The 23364-nt window shown below is 60.6% G+C and overlaps 1 protein-coding gene across 1 annotated transcript; it reads left to right on the top strand.

Annotated features, from left to right (window-relative positions):
* Positions 1 to 6400: 6400 nt before the first annotated feature.
* On the top strand, positions 6401 to 17236 carry TAC3 (tachykinin precursor 3). The gene is made up of 7 exons (XM_054013094.1): positions 6401 to 6484; positions 9347 to 9500; positions 13530 to 13638; positions 13815 to 13844; positions 14109 to 14162; positions 14539 to 14613; positions 16769 to 17236. Exons 2-6 carry the CDS (start codon positions 9387 to 9389, stop codon positions 14610 to 14612), a joined length of 381 nt encoding a protein of 126 aa, XP_053869069.1. The 5' UTR covers positions 6401 to 6484; positions 9347 to 9386; the 3' UTR covers position 14613; positions 16769 to 17236.
* Positions 17237 to 23364: the final 6128 nt, after the last annotated feature.

Here is a 23364-nt window from a genome sequence, read left to right as displayed (position 1 = left end):
GGGGGCCGGGGCTGAGCGGAGTGCGTGCGTGAAGCTGTTGATTCTGAAGGACTCCCATGGCGGGGCTCAGGGAGCTAATTGACCTAGTTCTTTCTGGCGTGCTGCTTATTAGGAGTAATTGTCCGTGGCGGCCGCTCTGACACTCGCGGAGCCGGGAGCCGGGTGGAGGCTCTGGGAAGGGACCTGAGGCTTCCTGTTCAGACTTGTTTGTGTTACATTTCCACCCATCTGCCGCACAGGCCTTGGGTGTGAAACCTAACGAAGAGGGGGAAGCGACGCGGGGCTCCTTAGGCTCCGCCTCTCCAAAGGAAGAGGGGGGGGGTGGTGTGGATGCTCATTTGCATATTGCTACCCAGAATGCTCTCTTCCAGCCCGCAGGCACCTTGCAGTGGCGGTAGGTATTGGGTCCCGCTGTCCAGGCGTGCGCTGACGGCACCGGCGCTCTGGGAGCCAGCACAGGACGGAGCAGAGGATGTAAAATCTCTAGTTTTGTTGCAGCGGCAGAGAACACTGCAAGCGAAGGGCGTACCCAGGGGCATCCAAGGTGTCCGTGCTGCTAGCGCCTCCTACCACGGAGCGACGCCGCAGTGCAGTGATCTCGTGACCTTAACACCAGGCCCCACAATGCACTATGGGCGGGGCTGAGCGCTGGGGATGGAAAGGCCTCACCGTGCATGCATGCAGGGTTCCTGGCCGCCGAGCACCCTCTTCCGCCAGGATGGAGACCTCCCCCCCCGGCCACGCTGCGTGGGTGGAGTCCGTGCCCACCCTCCCTGCGGCTCTCCTGTCCCGTTTTCCCTTCCTCGTCTTCGTTTTCTCCTTCCCCTCTTTGTGCTGCGCTCGTCAAAGTCAGCGAGAGACTTTCTGTCCCCACCTGTCACTGTCTGAACGTCGGGTGCTGACAACTTCTCTTGGCAGAGTGAGGGAGAACTCCCAGGTGGGCTTGCAAAGGTAGAGGCAATTACTTCAGTGCTGTGTGTAAGAGAGAGAACATGTGTGGCATTGACACCGGTATTTGTGTGTGTGTGTATTTTTCCATGCACACTGATGTGTGTGTGTTTGTGTGTGTGTGGGTGAGACGTGTCCACATGTGGACTGTGTGGAGGTGCCTATTCCCATGGTTAAGGCTGCCACATCTTTAAAATGCCCATGAAACCCAATCCCAAGCCTTCCTCTCCAGCCTTCCTCATCCTCCTCTCCTATAGCCGCTGCCCCTTCTCCGGGGAGGGGGCTGCCCGTCTCTGGTCTCCCCCCCGCTGCCCCAGCGCCCTCTGTCCCTCTAATGCCCCAGCAGCATTGCAAAAGGGCCTCCATCCTCTTCAGCTCCTTAATAACCCAGCTGACCAAGGGCTCCCCCAAGGGCCGTAATTCATGGCAGACGGTCCCCTTGCCCCCTTCCTGCACTGACAAGGGCCATGGTTCCCTTGGCGGCCAGCCGGCCATGCCCAGGCCCCTGCTGGCATCCGGCCAGGAGCTGAGCTCAACGGGGCACAGAGGGTGCCCCCACTTCCCTGGGGCAGAGCCCTCTTTCTCTAACAAAGCTCTCGGCAGTGTAACGACATTCCCCCCCACACACACACACACATCCCCCCCTCCCAGGCACAGCCGGCACCCTGCAGGGCCCCAGGTGCCTTCTCTCTTCCCCGTTTCGAACCCGGCTGCTGTTCCCCTGCAGGGAGAAGGCACCCCGTGGGGCTGCCCTGCCACCGGAAAGCTGAATAATTCGCCGGCGCAGGTTCCGCTCAGCGGGACTCGTGTGCTGGATTCCCAAGGGCTTCCAAGTGTGTGATCCTCCAGGAGAGTGTCCGGCTCAGCTCCCCTTCCCCCACCCCCACAAATCACACACCGGGGGGGGGGCAGAGGGGGCACCTTTCGGTCAGTAGCTCCCTCTTCTGGTTGGCGTTTAGAGGCAGAACTCCTGGGTTCTCTTCCCAGCTCCAGCAGGACCTGGACCCAATTCAGTGCCTCGCCTTGTGCCTCAGTTTCCCTATCTAGGGAGGAGAATGACGAACATCCTGGCCCTCTAGCTTAGGCAGCAGAGACTGCGGGAGCTGGGTGTAGAACCCGTAGCCAGCCCGACGCAGGGATCTCATTACAGCCATGGAGAAGGGTAGGGCTTGCGGGGGCCATGGGCGTAGCGGGTTAACGCAGGCAGAAATACGCAACCTGGCCCAGACACCGCCCGGGTCAATAACATGCTGCAAAGGGCTGGGGCGGCCGGCTCTGAGCACTAGATGGATTGCAGGAACTCCCTGGGGGCCCCGCTCAATCGAGCTACCTGTGTATCCTCCGCGTGAGGCAGGGCAGCGGGAGTGTGCCCATCTTGCAGAGGGGGAAACTGAGGCACCGAGGGAGTGTGGAGGAGAGCTGGGCATTGTCCCTCTGGTCTCTTGGGTTATTGCTGCGCGACAGTCCCCTCCTCGAGCCTGCAAAGCCGTTCTGCCCTGGGGCCCGTTCCAAGGTGCTTGGACATGCAGGCACGGCTGGAAATCTGGGCCCCGTGGCCTCTCCCCAGCCTGCCATCCAGGAACCAGCCGGTACCTGCCTCTGCAGCAGCTAACCCCCCTGAGCCCTTGGAGCGAGGCTGGGGGAGGCGAGGGAGAGGGGGAAGGCAAACAGAAGGTGAGTGGGGGGAGTAGGGGGGATGAAATTCCTCAGCATTGGGGTGGGCAGGGATTTACCTGATAACCCCCACGGAGCAGCAGGTTAACCTCCTCACTGGGCAGCGTAATGGGAGAACGGCCGAGCGCCAGCGGGAATGGCTCCAGCGGCTGGCACTAAGGGCGGGTGGAGGCAGGACGCCTGGGTTCTATTCCCGTCTACATCCTCCTCGTCCCCCTTCGCCCTCCTGCAGGGGCTGAGAACGCCTCCAGAATAGCCGCTCGCCCAGCCTGGCAGCTAGTATTGTCTCCAGCAGCAGAAGAAACTGAGGCCCAGAGAGGGGGAGGGGAGGCGATTGAGATCCTCCCCCCCCCCCCACGGAGTCAGTGGTAGACCAGAGAGAAGGACCCATAAGTGCTGAGTCCCAGGCCTCCTTGCTCTAACCACTACACCCCACTGTCTGTATTTCCCCGTCTCAAAGGCCTCGCTTCAATGCAGCCGCTTGACCTGCCCGGACAGAGCAACTCCGGGGCCCTGGCTTGTGCCCCCGGCTCAATGCCTCTCAGCAGTGCCCAAGGGCTCTCCGAGCGGCAGTCTTGGCGCCATTCACACCCCAGCCAGCCGGCGTCGCCGTGCCAGGCTCCGCGAGACGGGCCACCACAAATGAAAGCCATAAACAACAATGGGTGGGGAGCCATGAAGGCCGCGGTGCTCTCCGGAGCGATCATTAGGGGAGGGGTGCGTGTGTGTTGGGGGGGGAACGCTGATATTAATTAACTAGGCCTCCTCTGGCCGCGCTCGTCTTTAATTAACATCCTGCGGCTGCAGATGCTGCCCCGGCCGCGTGCCGAGCGCCAGCGCAGTGCGTGAGTCCCATTGTTCCCCTGGCCGCCGGCGTGTTCTCCGGCGGCTAACCCCGAGTCGAGGGCCTGCCGGAGCGTGCCCAAGGCAACGCCCGGGCGTGGGAGAAGCGGCGCGATCGTGGGGGGAAATAAACAAACGGGCCGGGAGGTGAAGGGGACACACCGGGCAGTGAGGCAGCCGGAGTTTGCCAGCTCCCCTGGCTGCCTCTCGAGTCCCGGGTAGGAGCCGCTCGCCGTTCCCCGGCCGCTCGTCCTGCTAGCCCGTCTCTGCCCCCGGTCCTGGTTTGAGTTCCTTTGCCCGTGGCTGCCTCAGGCAGAGCCTGTGTGGCTACACCCTGGTCCCAGCTGGGCCGGCTGCCCAGTGCAACTCCCCCAGGCTCGAAAGGCAGAGAACAGATTGTAAAGACCCCCGAAGGGGTAGTATGATTAAGCCAAAGGGCTCGAGTTTTTTAATCTCTCTCCCTAGCTAAAGCAGCGTCTCTCTCTCGGCCAGGGGCTTGTGACCCCGGGGAGGGGGTGAGAAAAGCAATTGGGAGAGGGAGGGGCAGGCATTGAAAATGCGGCTTAAAATCCCGCTGCTCCCCTCCCCGGGCGCCCGGACCCTCTGGCGACCTCTCAAAACAAGATCAGCCTCCATGGGTCTTGCCAAGCCGAAAAGTCTGGTCTAAGGCCTGGCCCCGGGCCGCTACCGAGGTGTCTTGAGCATCAGGGTTGTGGCCTCAACCTCCCGGAGTCAGAACATTAAGAACGTCCCACATTTTGGCGGTGCGTCTCTGGACCCCGGGCGCTTCTGAGCCCCCCCCCCCCCCCCGCCCCGATTTCTCTCTTTCGCCGCCTGCTCCCACCTTTCCCGGAGCCTGGGAAGTCAACCTTGGCTCTTCCTCTGAGAAAGTCATGTCGGTGTTTGGAACTTCCAGACTAAAGAGAAACTTACCGTGAGCTTCATCGCCAAGGCACTTACGGTTGCTGGGTTACAAGGGCTGGGAGTTTTAATTGTCTCCGCTAGGAAAACAGGAATAAAAGACAAAACCCTCAATTCGGTGAAGACTCGGCTTTCGTTCCGTTCTGTTCGGATGGAAGTGGGGGCGCTGCATTCGGCTCCTGGGATCTGGGGCAGAGAGCAGCCCATAATATTCAAGGTCTGGGTTAGCTTTGTCCTGTTCACTAGGGAGATGGGGCCGGGTCCATCTCTGGAAATCAGTGGATGGATTTGCAGGCAGGGTGGGGTGTAACAGCAAAGGGCATGGAGAAGGGAACGGGAGAAGAGCGCTCTTGGGAGTGCGGAAAATGGGGAGGGGAAAGCCCATTCTCGTTGTGTGCCTGTGCTTGGGTTGGCGTGAGCAGCTTCCCACACCGGGCTCTTGTGAAATACGCTGGTGCGACAGGTGTGACGCACCAACTGGCGGTTGTAGCCGCCAACAGAAGACATAGACAGTTAGATCTTGGAGAAATGCTGCGTGGTTAGTTGCGGTGCAGTTCTTTCCCGGAGCTGGCACGCAGCCGTAAAGTTTCATCCACGGCCCGCCTTGAGAATAACGAGCTTGGGGTTCAGGGCAGCGGCCTTGCGGGATAGCCCCAGGCTTGCCAAAACATTGTTCTTGGCATGTGGACAATGCAGCTGTCCCCAAGGGTGCAGGTGGAGGCAGCAGGAGACTCTCTCCTACCCAATTCCTGTCCTGACTGGAGGATCTCCCGCTTGGAACAGCTCCGGTTGTTGCTTTCCCATGTGCTTATCCAGCGCCATCTTGGGGTTGAGATAAGAGAAGCCCTGGCTTGGCTTGTCCCAGAACAGGCCTTCCCCTTGGCGCTCCGAGAAGTGCCTCTACACCCAGGTGGATGCTCTGTTCATTCTCTCTCGGGCCTCCAGCCCCACTCGACTCCGCTCACAAGCTGCCGGGGCCCCAGCAGCCTGCAGCCCCCGACAGACCGAGCGCCCGGGGCTGCGTCAGCGTCAGGAGGCTCCGTGGACCCGCCTGGCAGAGGCTCGGGGTGCAGAGACTGGGGTGAGCAGCCCACGGGGTGAGGGCAGTTGGCATCAAGACACCTTGAACATGGGGGCGAACCTGGGGGCTGCTCTGAGCTGCGGCCTGGGCCCGCAGTGCACAGCGGCAGGGGCGGCCCTCGGCCCTGCCCCCCGCCCCTCTTTGCCTCTGCTCTTGGCAGGGCTTGTGGGGGGTGGGGGGGATCAGCACAGAGCGGCACGCCGGGGGTGGGAGCAGAGATGCCGGCGGCTTCCCGTCGAGCAGCGCCCAGAGCCCAAAAGGGGGTGGATGGCCCACAGCCCCAGGGCCAGCGTTGCCCGTTCCCGGTGGGGGTCAGATATGAGGACTCCCTCCCCCCCCCCCCGTGTCTGTGGAATGAACCGAGTCTCCCCCCTGCCCCCAGCAGTGGGGGACAAAAGGAGCGTTGACAGCCGCCCTTTCTCTCTCCTCCCGGGGGGTCAGCCCCATCCGGGAAGGGCCCGGCTCATGCCTCAAACCCCACAGCATCCGCTCCCCTCACGGCTACACCCGTGACCAGCCGGGGGCTGGAACCATTTGTATAGTGGGGGGCCGGGGGCTGAGAGCCATTGAACCAAAGTGTAAACCCGGCAGGTAATGGACACCACATCAAAGGTGTGTGCGCGTGTGTGTGTGCACAGTGGGGATCTGTGTGCAAGGGAGATGCTGGAGGGGTGTAACGTGGAGGGGGGGCCACTGGTGCGTGTGCCAGTTGTGTTGGGGGGTGACTGGCGTGTGTGTAATGTGCGCGCGGATGACAGGGTGTGTAACGCGGGGGTGGGTGTAATGTGGGGGGGCCGACCTAGACCCCTCCCCCGCTGGGTCCCCCCATTGGTGGCTCTCCGTCTCCCTCCCCAGCCTAGCCCCAGTCCCTATTAAACCCAGCTGAGCCGGCAGCGCAGGACTGTTCATTACGGTGACTGGAGGCTGCTCAGCGTCTGAGAGCTGCCCGGGAACGCAGCCACCGCTCAGCGCTGCACGGAGGGACACCCCCCCGGCACCGGCTAGGAGCCTGGGCAGGTACGTGGCCGTCCCTGGGGCGTGGGCCGTGGGGTGGCTGGTTCCGGTGGCTTTTGGGTGGGATTGGCTGGCTTTTTGCTTTGTTTTTTTTATTTTAAGCCAAATCCAAGCTTGGAAAAAAATGAGACGGAGAAAGTTGGCAAAGCTGCTGAGAATGGTCTGATCTGGGGAGCAAAAGAAACAAGGGGGGGTTAGAAAAGGCTTCAAAATAGGGGCAAAGGTTAAAAGATCCGCTCGGCTTGGGGGGCATTTTTGGTTCCTTCGCGGGATCTCAGCACCACCGTTCAGTTGCTGTGAAAAGAGAAGAGGCTTTGCGGCTGTCGTGTGTGTGTGTGTGTTTGTGTTTGCACGCATGTGTGTCAGTGGAGCCATGAGTTTGATCAGGTTTGTGAGTGCGTGTGAATGTGAGTGTGTTTGCACGCGTGTGTGTCAGTGGAGCTGTGAGTTTGATCAGGTTTGTGAATGTGAGTGAGGTGTTGGCACGCATGTGCATCAGTGGAGCCAGGAGTTTGATCGGGTTTGTGAGTGCGTGTGAATGTGAGCGAGTGTGTTTGCACGCATGTGCATCAGTGGAGCCGGGAGTTTGATCGGGTTTGTGAGTACATGTGAATGTGAGCAAGTGTGTTTGCACGTGTGTGCATCAGTGGATCCGGGTTTGTGAGTGTGTGTGACTGTGAGCAAGTGTGTTTGCACGTGTGTGCGTCAGTGGATCCAGGTTTGTGAGTGTGTATGAATGTGAGCGAATGTGTTTGCATGTGTGTGCGTCAGTGGAGCCGTGAGTTTGATCGGTTTGTGAGTGCATGTGAATGTGAGCAAGTGTGTTTGCATGTGTGTGCGTCAGTGGATCCGGGTTTGTGAGTGCGTGTGAATGTGAGCGAGTGTGTTTGCACGCATGTGCATCAGTGGATCCGGGTTTGTGAGTGTGTGTGACTGAGCGAGTATGTTTGCACTTGTGTGAGTCAGTGGAGCCGAGAGTTTGATCGGGTTTGTGAGTGCGTGTGACTGTGAGCAAGTGTGTTTGCACGTCTGTGCGTCAGTGGATCCGGGTTTGAGAGTGCGTGTGACTGTGAGCAAGTGTGTTTGCACGTCTGTGCGTCAGTGGATCCGGGTTTGAGAGTGCGTGTGAATGTGAGCAAGTGTGTTTGCATGCGTGTGCATCAGTGGATCCGGGAGTTTGATTGGGTTTGTGAGTGCGTGTGACTGTGAGCGAATGTGTTCTCATGCGTGTGCGTCAGTGGATCCGGGTTTGTGAGTGTGTGTGACTGTGAGCAAGTGTGTTTGCACGTGTGTGCGTCAGTGGATCCGGGTTTGTGAGTGCGTGTGACTGTGATCGGGCGGGAGAAGCATGACGCAGGCGATCGGATGGGTGGGCATTATCGTGCCTGGGCATATGTGTGTGACATCTCAGCGCTGTTTAATGATTTGTCTCCCCTCCCCAAATAAAGGCAAACTACCCCCTTTTCCACACACTCCTTCCTGGCTGCTTTCCTCTCTGCCAACCTCCGGTAAACTTTGCAAAATGCAGCGGGGCCCTGGAGAGGCTGGCAGGAGGTAAATGGGGGGCTGCCCGCCAGGCAGGCTGGCACCTTCCTGACTCTCTGGCTCCGAGTTTCTTGTGTAAGTGCGTCTCATTAGGGCCGAGAGATTTCCAAGGGTGAAGGTTTTTCCCCCCCTTCCCGTGGTGGCTTTTGCTGGGTGACATGCAATGTGCACTTCAGCTAACAGACTTGATTAGCTGGCAGGGGGTGGGGGGCAGGGGGGAAATTCAGCTCCAGTGAGCTGATGAGCCCGGAGAATCGAGATCAATCCCAGCCGGGTGATGCCAACAGACAAGTGGTGACTGGCATCTCATCAGCAAAACCAAATCCGATCTTGTACAAATCACATCAGCGGGAGAGGCATTTTCCCACTCTGAATTGCTGGGGGTAATTTTCTCCAGTGTCCACTGGTTTTCCCCCGCCTCGGTGCCAGGGCGGAGATTCCGCCGGGTTGAAAAGATAATTTCAAAAGAAATAAGAACAGAAATAGGTCTGGGTCACTGAGTGACTCTGATAGTCTCCTGCTTTTCCTCCAAATTCCCAGCACGTTCTGTTCCTTCGCTTTAATGACATTGGCTTTTTTCCCTTCCAAAGTTGGGACTTTATTTTTCAGGCTTGTCAGGCAAAAACGGCTTTAAATCCAACCCGGATCTGTCCGAAATTCCGGGGAGGAGAGCCAGCCCTTGCCCCGGCTGGTGGGGATGGCGGACGGCTTGCACTGGGCGATCTGAATTCCTCCCCGAGTCAGAGTCCAGGAGCCGAGTGATGAACTGGGACAGGCTTGGGAAAGGGGGTTATTTGATGATTTCCCTACCTGGGTGTGGAGCTGCCTTAGCTTTAGGGCACTGGCTGTAGTGTGAGCCTCCCCGCACTAGTGAGAAGCACGCCTTGCACCAATCTTACTTATACCTACACGTTCTGCTTTAGCCCCTGTGTTTGCTCCCCCCCACTTCTCCTTCGTGCCCCCCCAACAAGCTGGTTTGCCTTCTAGGGCTTGATTATATAACACTCCCATTTGCAAGCGTTTCCACGACCAAGCGTGAGTAGAGGCTCTTCGCTCTTACATTCCGCACCCGTGGAGCTCCAAGCACTGGGCCAAGGCAGGTGGGTAGCATGATCCCAATTGTACAGATGGAGAAACCGAGGCACAGAGCGGGGGCCGTGACTTGTCCCGAGGTCAGCCGGCAGCCCGGTGGCACAGTGGGGACTAGAACGCAGTCCCGCCTCCTCGCTACTAATGAAGAACGAATCCAGCCTTGTTCTGGTCTGGAAACGCCTATATCTTTTATTGGACCGCAACCACCTTCTCTCTCTCGTTCCTTAGATCGGCCATCAGCCCCCGTCCCCGCCCTCGGGAGAGGAAAATGAAAAGCCCCCTGGTGCTGAAGGTGCTGCTGTCCTTAGCAGCGGCCAAGCTGTGTCACACCTACTGCGAAGGGACCCCGGAGCAACAGACGGCCAGAGGGGTCCAGACGAAGGTAGAAAGGGAGGGAGCGGGGCTGGCTGGGGTGCAGAGAGATCTGAGTCCACGTGGCTGCCCCCGGGGGCAAAGGAACGTGAGACGTTTCGCTGACTCACCTCCCACCCTGACGCTGCGGGTCGGTGGCCTAAAGGAGGATACAATTTGGTTTTGTGCCTGGGTTTTTGGCTTTCCTGGACAACCGTGCGTGGTTTTTTTACATTAGAAATTCAGGCGGTCTCCCCCCGGGAAACTCTGTGGGGGACTAGCGATCTAGCCGGATGGGGAGCATTAGTTAATCAGCTCTCACTTCCTCTGCCCTGCGAGGGGAAGTGGGTTTGGGTTTCTTTTCATTCGAGATGTTTGAAGTTCTTTTGGTGGGATTTGTTTGCTGCCTTTTTTATTATTAAAATTTTGCTCAGGCCTATTTAACTCCAATGCCTACGGCGTGTTTTGGAGAAAGGCGGTCACTCTGCAAATTGGGGACAAAGCCAAACCCTTGACATTCCTGTCTGGGAAACACATCCCGGCCAAAATGTTCCCAGGTGATCCGGTCTCAGCTGGAGCCACACCCGAGTTATTGGGCTCAACCCAGGGGTAAATGGACTGAAATTCTCAGGCCTGTGCTGACCCTAAACTCCATGACAATAACGACCCGCTGACTTCCGCCGGCCGGAGATCTGGCCCCAGCATGTTTCTGATGAGCTGCCCAGAAGCTCTTTGGGAAGAGGCCCCCCCCCATTTAACCCAATGAGGTGCTGGCGGCAGGCGAACCCGACTCAGCTCCAGCAGCAAGGGAGGGCTGATCCCTGCCTGGGGAACGGCATTTAGGGAGAGAGCACCGGGCTGTTCTGTGGGTGACCTGGCTGGAGACAAAGCCACTGCTCTTGGGAGGTAAGTCCCTGGCTGTGCCCCCTTGGCCGGTGCTGCCCATCCCAGCCGTGATCCCGCTCTCCTGTCCCGGCACAGCTCATCCGTGGTGGCTGAAGAGTCTTGTCCAGCCCCTGCTAAGGGGAGGGCTCTCACCTGCCCTGGCTGGAACAAACGCTAGTGAATGCCCTCTCCTAGGACGGCTGGGAGGGGCAGCCAAGCCCTGGGCTTTGCTCACTCACTGGGGATCCAGAAGCCAGCCCCTGCCCCGGTCCCTAGGCACAAGCTTAGGGCACAGACCTGGGCACGCCCGTTCCGAGTCCTGGAACCTGCTGTCCAGCTGCCCAGCCCCTCGGGGTGCAGCTACAACCCCTCAGACTCACCAGGATTTGAACTCACCCCACTCCCAGAGCTGCGCCCCGCAGGTGCCACACTACTAAATTACGGGGGAACTCTCTGGTGAGGGCACGCAGGAGATGTGAAGCAGTCTGCACGCGCACACACACAGAGCAGGGCCTGTCCCGTCCAGCAAGGGGCAGCAGGATGGACACACACACACACACACACACACACACACACAAGTATGCGCGCTCTTACCCATCCCTTGGGGGAGCGGCTGTGGTCTGGCAGGCAGGGGGCTTCTCCCCACCCCCCGACCTGCGTTCAGGCCCCGCCTTGTGCACCCCTCCCCGCCTCATTCCATCTCTGGTCTAGACACGCTGAGTCTGTGCTGGGCCAGTCTGCCTCAGTTTCCCTCAGTTCATGGCACTGGAATGCGTTACCCAGGGAGGTGGTGGAATCTCCTTCCTTAGAGGTTTTTAAGGCCCAGCTTGACAAAGCCCTGGCTGGGATGATTTAGTTGGGGATTGGTCCTGCTTTGAGCAGGGGGTTGGACTAGATACCTCCTGAGGTCCCTTCCCACCCTGATATTCTATGATTCTATGGCAGCCTGCTCCGTGCAGGGATCCCAATTCCTCTTTTCACCACCGCTCACGACAGCCGTGCAGCCTCCAGGCCCTTGTTAATGCTGAGTTTTAGCTGGACGTGGGAGCTGGCCTGGCCTAGTAGCTAGAGCGCTGGATGGCGACTCAGGAGACCTGGATTCTATTCCTGGCTCTACTGCTAGGTGACCGTCCCTGCTCTGGGCCTCAGTTTCCCCTTGGGGGTAATGCTACTGACCCTCCTTTGTAAAGTCCTGGGAGATCTGCTCATGGACAGAGTAGGCATTATTATTTGTTAACCTGTCCGCATTCCGGTAGCACCTGGGAGCCCTGGTCACGGAGCGGGACCCCTGGCGCTAGGCGCTGTACAAACACAGGACAGGAAGACGGTCCGGGCCCCAGCGTGCTTCCACTCTAAGATGAGAGCCAGCAGGTGGCTACGGGCCGACGGGAGAGCCCGAGGGACCAGTGAGACAAAAACTGCCTTGCCTGGCGTTGCCTGGACACTGGGCTCTGACATCCCCAGAGGTGCCCAGCTCTGCCCAGGGCCCTGCTGCAGCTCTGTGCCAGCTCTGTGCCAGCGGGGTGAGGTGGATCGTGAGCTGTGTCTATGTCCGCGGCGATGGGGAGCCCATGGCACATAGGGCGACCCGCTGTCCCAGTCTTAGGGGCTGTGTCTTGTATACGCAACTATAACTCGCCCTCCCCGTGGGGAAAAAAAAGTGTCCTGATTTTTTGCACTTGCGATCTGGTCACCCTCGGTGCGTGCAAATCCGTGGTGCGCAAAGGCGGGGGATTTGCTCCAGGCGGGGACCGGAGTACCTCCGCGCCTGGCTCTGCGGTATGCAAATTACTTCCCAACAGCCCCTCTTTGCCCCTCAACTGGAGCTTTGTGAAGCCCTTTGCTAAGACCCCCGGCCTCGGGCGGCTGCTTTCTGCAGGGCTGCGCCAGGCCATTTGCAAGCGATTCTCTCTGGAGCGGGCGCATCAGGCCCATTTTCTTCATTTTGTCTGGGGTGGGTTTTTTTGTTTCTTTCTCTCCGTAAATTGCGCCTCTCCCCGAGCGAGCGGCGGCTGAAAGGAGACACAAGCGAGGGCTGGCGTGTCTGATGGGCTCGGCAATAAGCAATGTCTTTGAGCGCTAGATTGCTGCCACTTTGGGCAGAAAAGCATCTGGAAGGATGGAGCCGGGGCGGGGGCGGGGGTGGGGGGGACTCATGCTGGGGGTGGGCTCGCTCCAGCAGGGCATCGCTGAGGTTGGGATTGGGGGGCCCTGGCAAAGCTGTGGGGGGGGGGGGAGAACTGGGATAGCATCTCCCGTCTCCCACTCACTAAAAGCACTTGGCCTCCTAAGGGTTAAAGGCTCCCCCACACAATTTGCAGAGGAGTGAGGATTTTGCTGGCAAATCGCCTGTTCCTCACGGGTACTTGACTCTCCTGCCAGCTGGGGGGGGAAGAGCCGGGGCCCCCGCTGAGCCCGCATCGAGCTGTGCGGTGTCTGTGTATGGCTCAGAGCCCTGCCCCCCGCCCACATCCACCCCCACCCCGGCTCCATGAGCAGACTCCTCAGGGGAGCTGCTGGTTGATTCCCCCCCCCAGGAGGAAATCCCGAGTCAGGGAGTCTTCTGTAGGGCTGGCAGGCCCCAGGAGTGCAGGGGTTAATGGCGGAGACACCCCCCACCCTCGGGAGTCCAGCCGGTTAGGTCATCAATGAGATGAGTTAGGCGAGAGCTCAGCCTAGGGACTCGGCGGCAGGGGGACAGGGACGGTGGCCGGGGCTCAGGAAAATTCCAGGGCTGGGCTAGCCGGGGGCTGGCGGGTTTCACGCTGGCTTGCCACGGCGATCGGGCGTCTCCTGACAGGCCGGGGTCAGGGGCCGAATGGGGTTTGATGCAAATGTGACGACATCCCCGTGGGGAGATCCTGCTCCCGGGGCGCCCGCCCCCTCGGGCCCGTAATGGGGAGGCGGGAGGGGAGGATTGGGAGCCATCGCTGACACCCCACAGTTGGCGACACCCTCACGCTGCCAAAATCTTGGCGGTATCCGGCCCTGGGGGCGCAGCTGCAGAACGCCGGGTGGGGATCAGGGCCGCAGGCACCAGGGCTGGCAGGAGCGGGGGTGGGGGGGGATCGGGGCAGGTGGCTCCGTCCCTCGTCCCTAGAGTCGCCTGGCCCCGCCCGCCTGGCCCCTCTGCGTTTGGGGCTCACGCCCGCCTCTCTCCCTGTCTTTCCCGCAGCCGAGCTCAGACCTCGACAAGCTGCCCACGGCCCTGCTCAGGAGACTCTACGACGGCCACCGGGTCTCCTACGAGGCACTGCTGCAGCTGGCGGGCAAGGACGATGCCCGTGAGTGCCCGGCCCCATCCCCCGCCCTGAGAAAACTAACCCGGGGAGACTGGAAGGGGCCGGAGGGGGGAGCTGCTATCGGGCGGGGGATGGGGAGAGAGCAGCGAAAGCAGAGGGGGTGAGGTTGATTGCTGCCCCCCCAGCACCACTGACCGTCCCCCGCTTCTCTCTTCCAGGTCCCAAGATGCCCGTCCCCTCTCAGAAACGTAAGTCCCGTTTTCCCCTCTTCTCTGACCCCGGCTTCTCTGCCCTGTCCATCTGGGGGACGCCGCGGCCTCTCCAGCTGTGCCCAGTCTGGGAGCCGGGCCCGAGGCATCTCGGGGGGGCGGGGGGCGGGTCTGGACCCAGAAGGCGCTTTGGCAAAGATGACCCGGATGAAAAGCCTCAGGTGGTGTCTCTTCCCTTCCCCGGCCTGCCAGACTGACTCAGCTAGGGGCACCCGCTCCGCTGACCCCCTTGTCTTTCTGCAGGGGACATGCACGACTTCTTTGTCGGCCTCATGGGGAAAAGGACCCCGGAGCCCGGTAAGTGAGGCCGTGTGAGGCCAGCTTGGCGGGCGGAGGGGGGCGTTGTGCGACGAGGCGCCGGCCGGAAGCCCCAGGACGCCCGTTCCCAGCACCGTCAAGTGTCCACGCGCCCGCCCGCCCATTCAGGGGCGAGGCCTTGATGCCCCTAACGGAGATCCTGCGTCTATACAGCAGGACGGGCTGCCCCAGTCCAGCGCTTCCAGCTCTGGCCAGTGTCCCCCCACTCCGGTGACACAAGGGGGGTGGAACAGGTTGACCGTTCCAGGACGGGGGGCTTCCTGCAGGGGCTGAGCCGTGGGCGGGGGCCGTCCCGGCTGGGCGAACGGGCCTGGGAAGGAACTGACTGCATCTCTGCCCTGCTGTTTAATCCTAGACGACCCCACAGACGGGAACAAGGAGACTTCCGCTGGCTTCGGCGACCTCAAATACCCCCCAAATGCAGAATGAGGTGAGGGCAGCGGGGGCCCGGTTCTGTTCGCTCCCCTTCCCGTGCGACGCACGCGGGCTCACGCCCACACGCCCAGCGAGGTGGAGAAAAGCAGCCCCACGTCTCGCTGCAGCTCGGGCCTCTGGCAGGGGGACGTGGGAGCGTTTGACCCGAACCTCGGGGGCTGCTCGCGAATGGCGCTCGGCTGATAGGCCTTTTGCCACCCCGAGACTGCGAATCCTTCACCTCTTTCGAGTCCGAACATAGAGCTGCTGGGCTGGGCTGAGATGCAGGTGGCCAATGCCACCTGCTTCTGGGACACTAAGGGTGAGATCCTGGCACCACCGAGTAGCCATCCTGGCTCCAGTGTGTGTGGGGGGGCGGGCGTGGCTTGATCACAGCCCGTGAACACCTGAATGGGAAACTCAAATCTGCTCACCAACGGCTCTTGGCTCTGACAGACGAAGGCAAAGTGAGCGCCAAGGGCTGCAAGTGGGAGCTAGACGAGTTCTGACCGGGAAGAAGGCGCCCCGTTTTAACGAGGAGGGTTGCTAACCACTGGAATTAAGGCAGGGCAGTTCTCTGGCCTACGCTAGACAGGAGCGGCTGCAGCTCCTTAAAAGTGTGTGTGTGGGGGGCCCACTGGTGCCCAAGGTGTGGCCCCACCCCCTTTCCCCGAGGCCCCACCCCCTTTCCCTGAGGCCCCACCTCCGCGCTGCCCCCGCTCCCTGAGCCCCACTCCTGCGCCACTTCTTCCTGCCCCCAAACCCCATCCCCTGCTCACTCCTTTCTGCTCCCGCCCCCCATCGCTGGTAAAAGGTGATGGGGCCATGGCCCCCCGGCGTCAGACTAGATGATCACAACGGTCCCTTCTGGCTTTGGAATCGACGAACGTTTTTCTGTTGAGTCCCGGGCTCGCGTTATGGGGACAGCTGAGAACGGGTCGTAGCTCGGGGTTACAACGGTCCCCTGTGTGGCCTGAGTCCAGAGGGCCTGCTCTGGGCTCCTGCACTTTCCCCATGTGGGCTTTTGTCTCTGGTCCTTTTACTGTTGTCCCCCAGTAGCAGCTGGAAGCCCCACCGGCCCCGCACGCACCAACCCACCCTCCTGCCAGTCCTGTCCTGGTGGGGAACGTTAAAGTGGCCCCTGATTTTCGGCACTTCCGTTTTTGGGTGCCCACCTTGAAGCTTGGTATTTGGCTTCATACTACAGAGGGGCTGACCACCACCCTCCCCCTCACATCCCATGGTCTCAACTCAGCCCTTTGGGACATCAGGTCCTGCTAGCACCTCCTGCTAAGGTGCTGTATTAGCCAGCCGTTGGGGAATGGGATCCGTCTCCACGCAAGACGTCCCGTCCCCACACACCAGGCCGGGGAGTTTCACGACCGCGGGAGCGATTACCGCCGAGAATACGAGGTTTGCCAAACCACAGCCGCGTGAGCAAACCGTCCCGAAGGGTCACGCTTCTCCTCGTGCATTAGCCCTTAAATACCTGTATGGGGTCTTTAATTACAGATCGAAAATCCCATTGATGGTCCCGCGCTCGCTATCACCCGCTCGTGCGCTGAGTAGAGCCCTGACCCTGTGCGTGTTAGCACACGGCAGGCTGGGTTACGGGACATAAATAGCTGTAATCCCCCTAACCGGGTGATTACACGGCACTTATTCTGTTATTATGAATTCATTAGCTGGTGATTTGCATCCCGGCGACGGCTGGGTAATGAGACCAGGAGCTGGCGGGCTTCGCTTCGTGCCGAGCCGAAGCCTTAACGATAATTGCGCTGCAATTTTAGGAAATGGAGGAAAAGAGCAAATTTGTGGAAGGCGCTTTCCACGCATGCAGATGAGTCCAGTACCACGGCTACGCGCGCTGTCTCCCATTGCCGGGTCTTCCACTGGGCTGTGTCTTCCCCTGTGTGCTTGGGTGTGGGGGGTTATTTGCATGTGTACAATTTGTGGGTGATTGCATGTTATTGAAAGGTGGTTCATATGTACCAAGCTCACCGTTGCTGGGAAAGGAGTGGGAGCGCTGGCTTCCAGGGGCAGGGAACGAGGCTAATGCATCTAATCGACTTAGCCAGGCTTTTCCAGCTCTCCCAGGACTTATTCCAAGCTGTGCCACCCCAGGGTGGAAGGATCCAACGTGCCGTGGGTTTCCTCCTTCTTTCCTGCAGGTGCCCACGCCGGGGACAAGCAAAGCGTCGGCAGCGCCTCGAGAAACGGAGACGAAGCCGCTCTCCAAAGCCCGCCACGCTCTCAACTGAACCGGAACCCTCTCGCCATGTCGTGGAGAACTCTCCCCCCACGTGCCCTGTCTCGTCCCCGCTGCCCCATTCTGGCCTGCGCCTCGTCCTAATGCTAGTGCTCGCTGTTTGGAAATAGAGTAATGCCCCGGCCCCATGGTGCTTTCCCCTCCGCAGACACCCCGAGCAGCCAGCAGAACCCCCTTTGTGGCGTAGATTAAAAACACCCTTGACTAGTCAATAACACCACGATTTTTACTTATGAGCTGCCCTGTCTCTCAGCTTCTTTGCCTGATGTTTCCTAGGACTCTGTTGTTTGCTGGAGCCCCAATCACGTGTCCAGGACGCCACCATGCTGGGCGCTGGACGGACACAGAATGAAAAGCCAATCCCTGCCCCATGCCTTGGAACACACCTTTGCAGAGGGAAATGTTCTCCAGGTGGGAGCAGGGGTATTAAGGCTATAAAAGACCATCAATGCGGCTCAGGGTTCCTACGCCTTCCTCTCTAGCCTCTGGTGCTAGCCACTGTCAGAGACAGGATACTGGGCGAGATGCCCACAGGTCTGACCCAGCCCAGCAATTCTTCTGCTGCTCGGCACAGAGAGGTCAGGTGATTTGCCCAAGGTCCAGTGAACCTCAAACCTGCCCTTTCTCCCTTCTCCCATGCCGTTAGTAACTAGGCATCTTCCTAGCTTCTTGCGATGTTGCCCATCAATGTGGTATCCCAGCCTCGGAGGTAACAACTAAAAAACCGCCCACCTGGTTACTATAGAGAGCTGGGCAGAACGTTTGCAATTAAACCGTTTTTTTTTTTCTTGTCAAAATCTGCTGTCGAAACCGTTTGGCGGAGACATCTCTATTTTGACGGGAAGGTGGTGAGGGGCAGGGCGGACTCGCTGGTTACTTGCAGAGAGGGGCCCAGCTTCAAAACGTGACCTGGTCGATCTGAAAAGGGGCCTTCGGGGCCGGTTCCATTTTCAAAAAGCGTTTGGGGTTTGGAGCCAATGTGGAACCAACCCGATTTTGAAACCTCGAGAAAGTTGGTGTGAAACGGAATTGTCCTTCTCCACCCAGTTCTATTCCCACCCTTCCTCTGGCCAGATAGAAGGTATTTTCTTTCAGGAAGGATTGTCCATTAACTCTGGCCTCTGAGGCCATCAGGGACAGTAGGAGACAGCGGGAGCATCCTCGTAAGACCTACAAGGTCTAGACAAGCTGAGCACAGCTCCTAATCTGCTGGCTGAGCCGCTGCGTGACGATTCAGTGACTTTTCTGGAACCGTGCGCCTGCAATTCTCCTTGGATCAGCAAGAGTTCCTACCGCAGGAGCTTGGTCGTTTGCCTGGCCTGGTACAGAGACAAGGTGGGGGAAGCAATATGGGACTAACCTCGAGCCACACAGAGCTCTTCTCCAGGGCTGGGGAAAGTCCTCAGCGTGTCACGGCTAAGTGCAAGGTGGGACAGATTGTGAAGCATAAGCAGCTGACCCATATTGTGAGACGTCATTCCAAGGGGTGGGGGGTTACAGACTGTTGTAACGAGCCATCAATCCGACTCTACGGAGTCCGAGCTTTTTAGAGTCTAGCCAAGTTATGAATTCTAGCTCCCAGTCCAGCGCACTGGGCCGCAGTCTTGATCTCAACCCTGTCTGATGTTTATACGTCCCCTTAGAATCATAGAATAGCAGGTTGGAAGGGAACTCAGGAGGTATCTAGTCCAACCCCCTGCTCAAAGCAGGACCAACCCCAACTAAATCATCCCAGCCAAGGCTTTGTCAAGCCGGGCCTTAAATACCTCTAAGGAAGGCGATTCCACCACCTCCCTAGGGAACCCATTCCAGTGCTTCACCACCCTCCTAGTGAAATAGTGTTTCCTAATATCCAACCTAAACCTCCCGCACTGCAACTTGAGACCATTGCTTCTTGTTCTGTCATCTGCCACCACTGAGAACAGCCGAGCTCCATCCTCTTTGGAACCCCCCTTCAGGTAGTTGAAGGCTGCTCTCAAATCCCCCCTCATTCTTCTCTTCTGGAGACTAAACAATCCCAGTTCCCTCAGCCTCTCCTCATAAGTCATGTGCTCCAGCCCCCTAATCATTTTTGTTGCACTCCGCTGGACTCTTTCCAATTTTTCCACATCCTTCTTGTAGTGTGGGGCCCAAAGTCAACTGGTATTCACCCGTAACACTTCCTGGATGTGTAAGCATTGTCCGTTTCAGGAAAGCCTTTAAGATGCATCTCCTGGAAGTTCACAAACTGCCTTTTTTCTCCCCACTTTGCTAACTTGCTGACTGAGCGGGACTCTGGCCCAGACCTTTCGGTTTAACTCCCTCACCCTTTCAAACTGTCCTTTCCCTCTAATCAGCTAAGAGGTGATCCTGGCAAGTTCAGAGCCAGGATGAATTTTATTAGCGGAGTGGCGAATAGAAATGGCCGCTGGCCATCGTTTAACTCCTTCGTTGCTGCACCAAAACAGCTGTAATTAGGGTTAAAACAATGCCAAAGGTGTGCTTTCTGCGACTTTTGCTCCCAAAGGGCAGGGAACGGAGTACAGAACTTGATCCGTCATCTTTACCTTGAGCATGGTTGTCAAGGAGCTGGAATAAATTCTCGAATGCCACAAGAGTGGATTTTCTGCCTCTCTGTCCAACCGGAGGCAGCAGGTTTAAAACAAATAAAAGGAAGTTCTTCTTCACATAGCGCACAGTCAACTTGTGGAACTCCTTGCCTGAGGAGGTTGTGAAGGCTAGGACTATAACAGGGTTTAAAAGAGAACTGGATAAATTCACGGTGGTTAAGTCCATTAATGTCTATTAGCCAGGACGGGTAAGGAATGGTGTCCCTAGCCTCTGTTTGTCAGAGGGTGGAGATGGATGGCAGGAGAGAGATCACTTGATCATTGCCTGTTGGGTTCACTCCCGCTGGGACACCTGGCATTGGCCACTGTCGGCAGACAGGATACTGGGCTAGATAGACCTTTGGTCTGACCCAGTACGGCCGTTCTTATGTTCTGATGAGAAACACCTAAGACACCTGTCACCAGGGGATGCTCCCTGGGGCTGCATTGTGAAGCTCACAGGTGTGCAGTGCAGAAGCAGTTAACTACCAAAAGCCTAAACAATACAAAATTCAGATCCACAGGAAAAGTCATTTAGCAGGAAACTGGCCTCAGGCCCAGCCTCCCACGGCCCGGCCCGTGTAGAAATCAGAGGTGCATTGCATTTTAAAAGCCAGGCTTCCCTCTGGAGTGGGAGGCAGGCGCAGTTAGACTGGGATAAGCCCGGCAGTTGCTGCTAGCGGGTGCCATGGGCTTGTTTGATGCAGCCACGCTGCCCTCTTGCGAATTTGGTTCCTCCCGCAGCTCTGACACCAGAATGCGGTGGGAACAGCCCAGCGACTGTCTGAAAGGTGGGATTTGCCAAAGGCACGGATCTGGTGTCCAGCTCAGGGCAAGTCCAGGGTCTTTTCTGGCTCACCCGCTTTGGCTACTAGTTGGGGTCTCATGTGACTCAGACGGTCCAGAAGTCAAATTACTTTAGGTGCTCTGCAAGTGGCTCCGTGCGGGTGTTTTCAGACGGACCCAGTCAGCAAAACCGTGCCAAACGCTGGCCAGCGGGCTGCAGGGGCGGTCAACGTGCGTGAATGACACGGCAGGGTGCTCAATCTCCCGGATTGCTTCCAATCGTCACCGGGAGATCGATGCCAATTCCGGGAGACTCCGGGCCAAACCTGAAGGGTTGGCAAGCCTAGATAGAGGCCGGGGGCTGTGTTTCTCCTCCCTGGCCCCTTGTTCGGCTCCGCCCCAGGCTGTGGGAGTGGGCCCAGGCCCACGCATCTGGCAGCAGGAGGATTGGTGAAAAGGCAGCTGGTTCTGGCAGTCATGGCTGGGATCCCCAGACGCCCCCGCGCCAGGAGCTCTGCCCCCCACCCCAGCCTTAAGGCGTTTCTGCTGGCCCCAGAAGAGCCAGGCCGGGGGTGGTTCCTGCTCTGTCCTTGCTTGCAACTTCTCCAGGGCCCAGTCGTCCTCCTCCCCATGTCCCCCAGTCTCCATCCCGCCCCCACAGTGTCCCCCAGCTTGCTTTGTGGCTGGGGGGCACAGGGAGCACTGCACCCTCTGCAGATCCTCCTCTCAGGTGACCCCGGCCTGACTGCCCCCAGCTCCCCTGACCCCCACTCCTTCCTCACTGCCCCGCCCCCAGCTTCCCCAAACCCCACACCGGATCCTACCCCATCACCTGAGCGCTCCCTCGTCACCTGGCTCGAGCCTCGTCCCCCATCATGTGCCCCCTCAACTTCCCTCAGCTCTCCCCACTCCTGCCCCCCAGCTCCCCTATTCCTGCCCCGTCCCCCCACTCCTCCTGCCCCAAGCCCACCCCCAGCTCCCCTGTTCCTGCCCCTTCCCCCCCACTCCTCCTGCCCCCCCACCCCGCCCCCCTGTTCCTGCCCCTTCCCCCCACTCCTCCTGCCCCCAGCCCCTCCCCCTGTTCCTGCCCCTTCCCCCCACTCCTCCTGCCCCCAGCCCCTCCCCCCTGTTCCTGCCCCTTCCCCCCACTCCTCCTGCCCCCAGCCCCTCCCCCCTGTTCCTGCCCCTTCCCCCCACTCCTCCTGCCCCCAGCCCCTCCCCCCTGTTCCTGCCCCTTCCCCCCACTCCTCCTGCCCCAGCCCCTCCCCCAGCTCCCCTGTTCCTGCCCCTTCCCCCCACTCCTCCTGCCCCCCCACCCCGCCCCCCTGTTCCTGCCCCTTCCCCCCACTCCTCCTGCCCCAGCCCCTCCCCCAGCTCCCCTGTTCCTGTCCCTTCCCCCCACTCCTCCTGCCCCCCGCCCCGCCCCCAGCTCCCCTGTTCCTGCCCCTTCCCCCCACTCCTCCTGCCCCCAGCCCCACCCCCAGCTCCCCTGTTCCTGCCCCTTCCCCCCACTCCTCCTGCCCCCAGCCCCACCCCCCTGTTCCTGCCCCTTCCCCCCACTCCTCCTGCCCCCAGCCCCTCCCCCCTGTTCCTGCCCCTTCCCCCCACTCCTCCTGCCCCCCCACCCCGCCCCCCTGTTCCTGCCCCTTCCCCCCACTCCTCCTGCCCCCCCCCGCCCCGCCCCCCTGTTCCTGCCCCTTCCCCCCCACTCCTCCTGCCCCCCCACCCCGCCCCCCTGTTCCTGCCCCTTCCCCCCACTCCTCCTGCCCCCCCCGCCCCTCCCCCCTGTTCCTGCCCCTTCCCCCCACTCCTCCTGCCCCAGCCCCTCCCCCCGCTCCCCTGTTCCTGCCCCTTCCCCCCACTCCTCCTGCCCCAGCCCCTCCCCCCGCTCCCCTGTTCCTGCCCCTTCCCCCCACTCCTCCTGCCCCCAGCCCCTCCCCCCTGTTCCTGCCCCTTCCCCCCACTCCTCCTGCCCCCAGCCCCTCCCCCCTGTTCCTGCCCCTTCCCCCCACTCCTCCTGCCCCCAGCCCCTCCCCCCTGTTCCTGCCCCTTCCCCCCACTCCTCCTGCCCCAGCCCCTCCCCCAGCTCCCCTGTTCCTGCCCCTTCCCCCCACTCCTCCTGCCCCCCCACCCCGCCCCCCTGTTCCTGCCCCTTCCCCCCACTCCTCCTGCCCCAGCCCCTCCCCCAGCTCCCCTGTTCCTGTCCCTTCCCCCCACTCCTCCTGCCCCCCGCCCCGCCCCCAGCTCCCCTGTTCCTGCCCCTTCCCCCCACTCCTCCTGCCCCCAGCCCCACCCCCAGCTCCCCTGTTCCTGCCCCTTCCCCCCACTCCTCCTGCCCCCAGCCCCACCCCCCTGTTCCTGCCCCTTCCCCCCACTCCTCCTGCCCCCAGCCCCTCCCCCCTGTTCCTGCCCCTTCCCCCCACTCCTCCTGCCCCCCCACCCCGCCCCCCTGTTCCTGCCCCTTCCCCCCACTCCTCCTGCCCCCCCCCGCCCCGCCCCCCTGTTCCTGCCCCTTCCCCCCCACTCCTCCTGCCCCCCCACCCCGCCCCCCTGTTCCTGCCCCTTCCCCCCACTCCTCCTGCCCCCCCCGCCCCTCCCCCCTGTTCCTGCCCCTTCCCCCCACTCCTCCTGCCCCAGCCCCTCCCCCCGCTCCCCTGTTCCTGCCCCTTCCCCCCACTCCTCCTGCCCCAGCCCCTCCCCCCGCTCCCCTGTTCCTGCCCCTTCCCCCCACTCCTCCTGCCCCCAGCCCCTCCCCCCTGTTCCTGCCCCTTCCCCCCACTCCTCCTGCCCCCAGCCCCTCCCCCCTGTTCCTGCCCCTTCCCCCCACTCCTCCTGCCCCCCCACCCCGCCCCCCTGTTCCTGCCCCTTCCCCCCACTCCTCCTGCCCCAGCCCCTCCCCCAGCTCCCCTGTTCCTGCCCCTTCCCCCCACTCCTCCTGCCCCAGCCCCTCCCCCAGCTCCCCTGTTCCTGCCCCTTCCCCCCCACTCCTCCTGCCCCCCCACCCCGCCCCCCTGTTCCTGCCCCTTCCCCCCACTCCTCCTGCCCCAGCCCCTCCCCCAGCTCCCCTGTTCCTGCCCCTTCCCCCCACTCCTCCTGCCCCCCCACCCTGCCCCCCTGTTCCTGC

The sequence above is a fragment of the Malaclemys terrapin genome, chromosome 23 (genome assembly GCF_027887155.1).
Source record: "Malaclemys terrapin pileata isolate rMalTer1 chromosome 23, rMalTer1.hap1, whole genome shotgun sequence".
Lineage (NCBI taxonomy): Eukaryota > Metazoa > Chordata > Testudines > Emydidae > Malaclemys > Malaclemys terrapin.
This window is presented reverse-complemented; position numbering and strand designations above follow the sequence as displayed.

Excerpts from the sequence above, each read along its gene's own strand:
- TAC3 (XM_054013094.1), top strand. The coding sequence starts at position 9,387 with ATGAAAAGCCCCCTGGTGCTGAAGGTGCTGCTGTCCTTAGCAGCGGCC. Across the intron at positions 9,501-13,529 it reads CCAGAGGGGTCCAGACGAAG|CCGAGCTCAGACCTCGACAA; the intron begins GTAGAAAGGGAG and ends TCTTTCCCGCAG. Across the intron at positions 13,639-13,814 it reads GGCGGGCAAGGACGATGCCC|GTCCCAAGATGCCCGTCCCC; the intron begins GTGAGTGCCCGG and ends TCTCTCTTCCAG.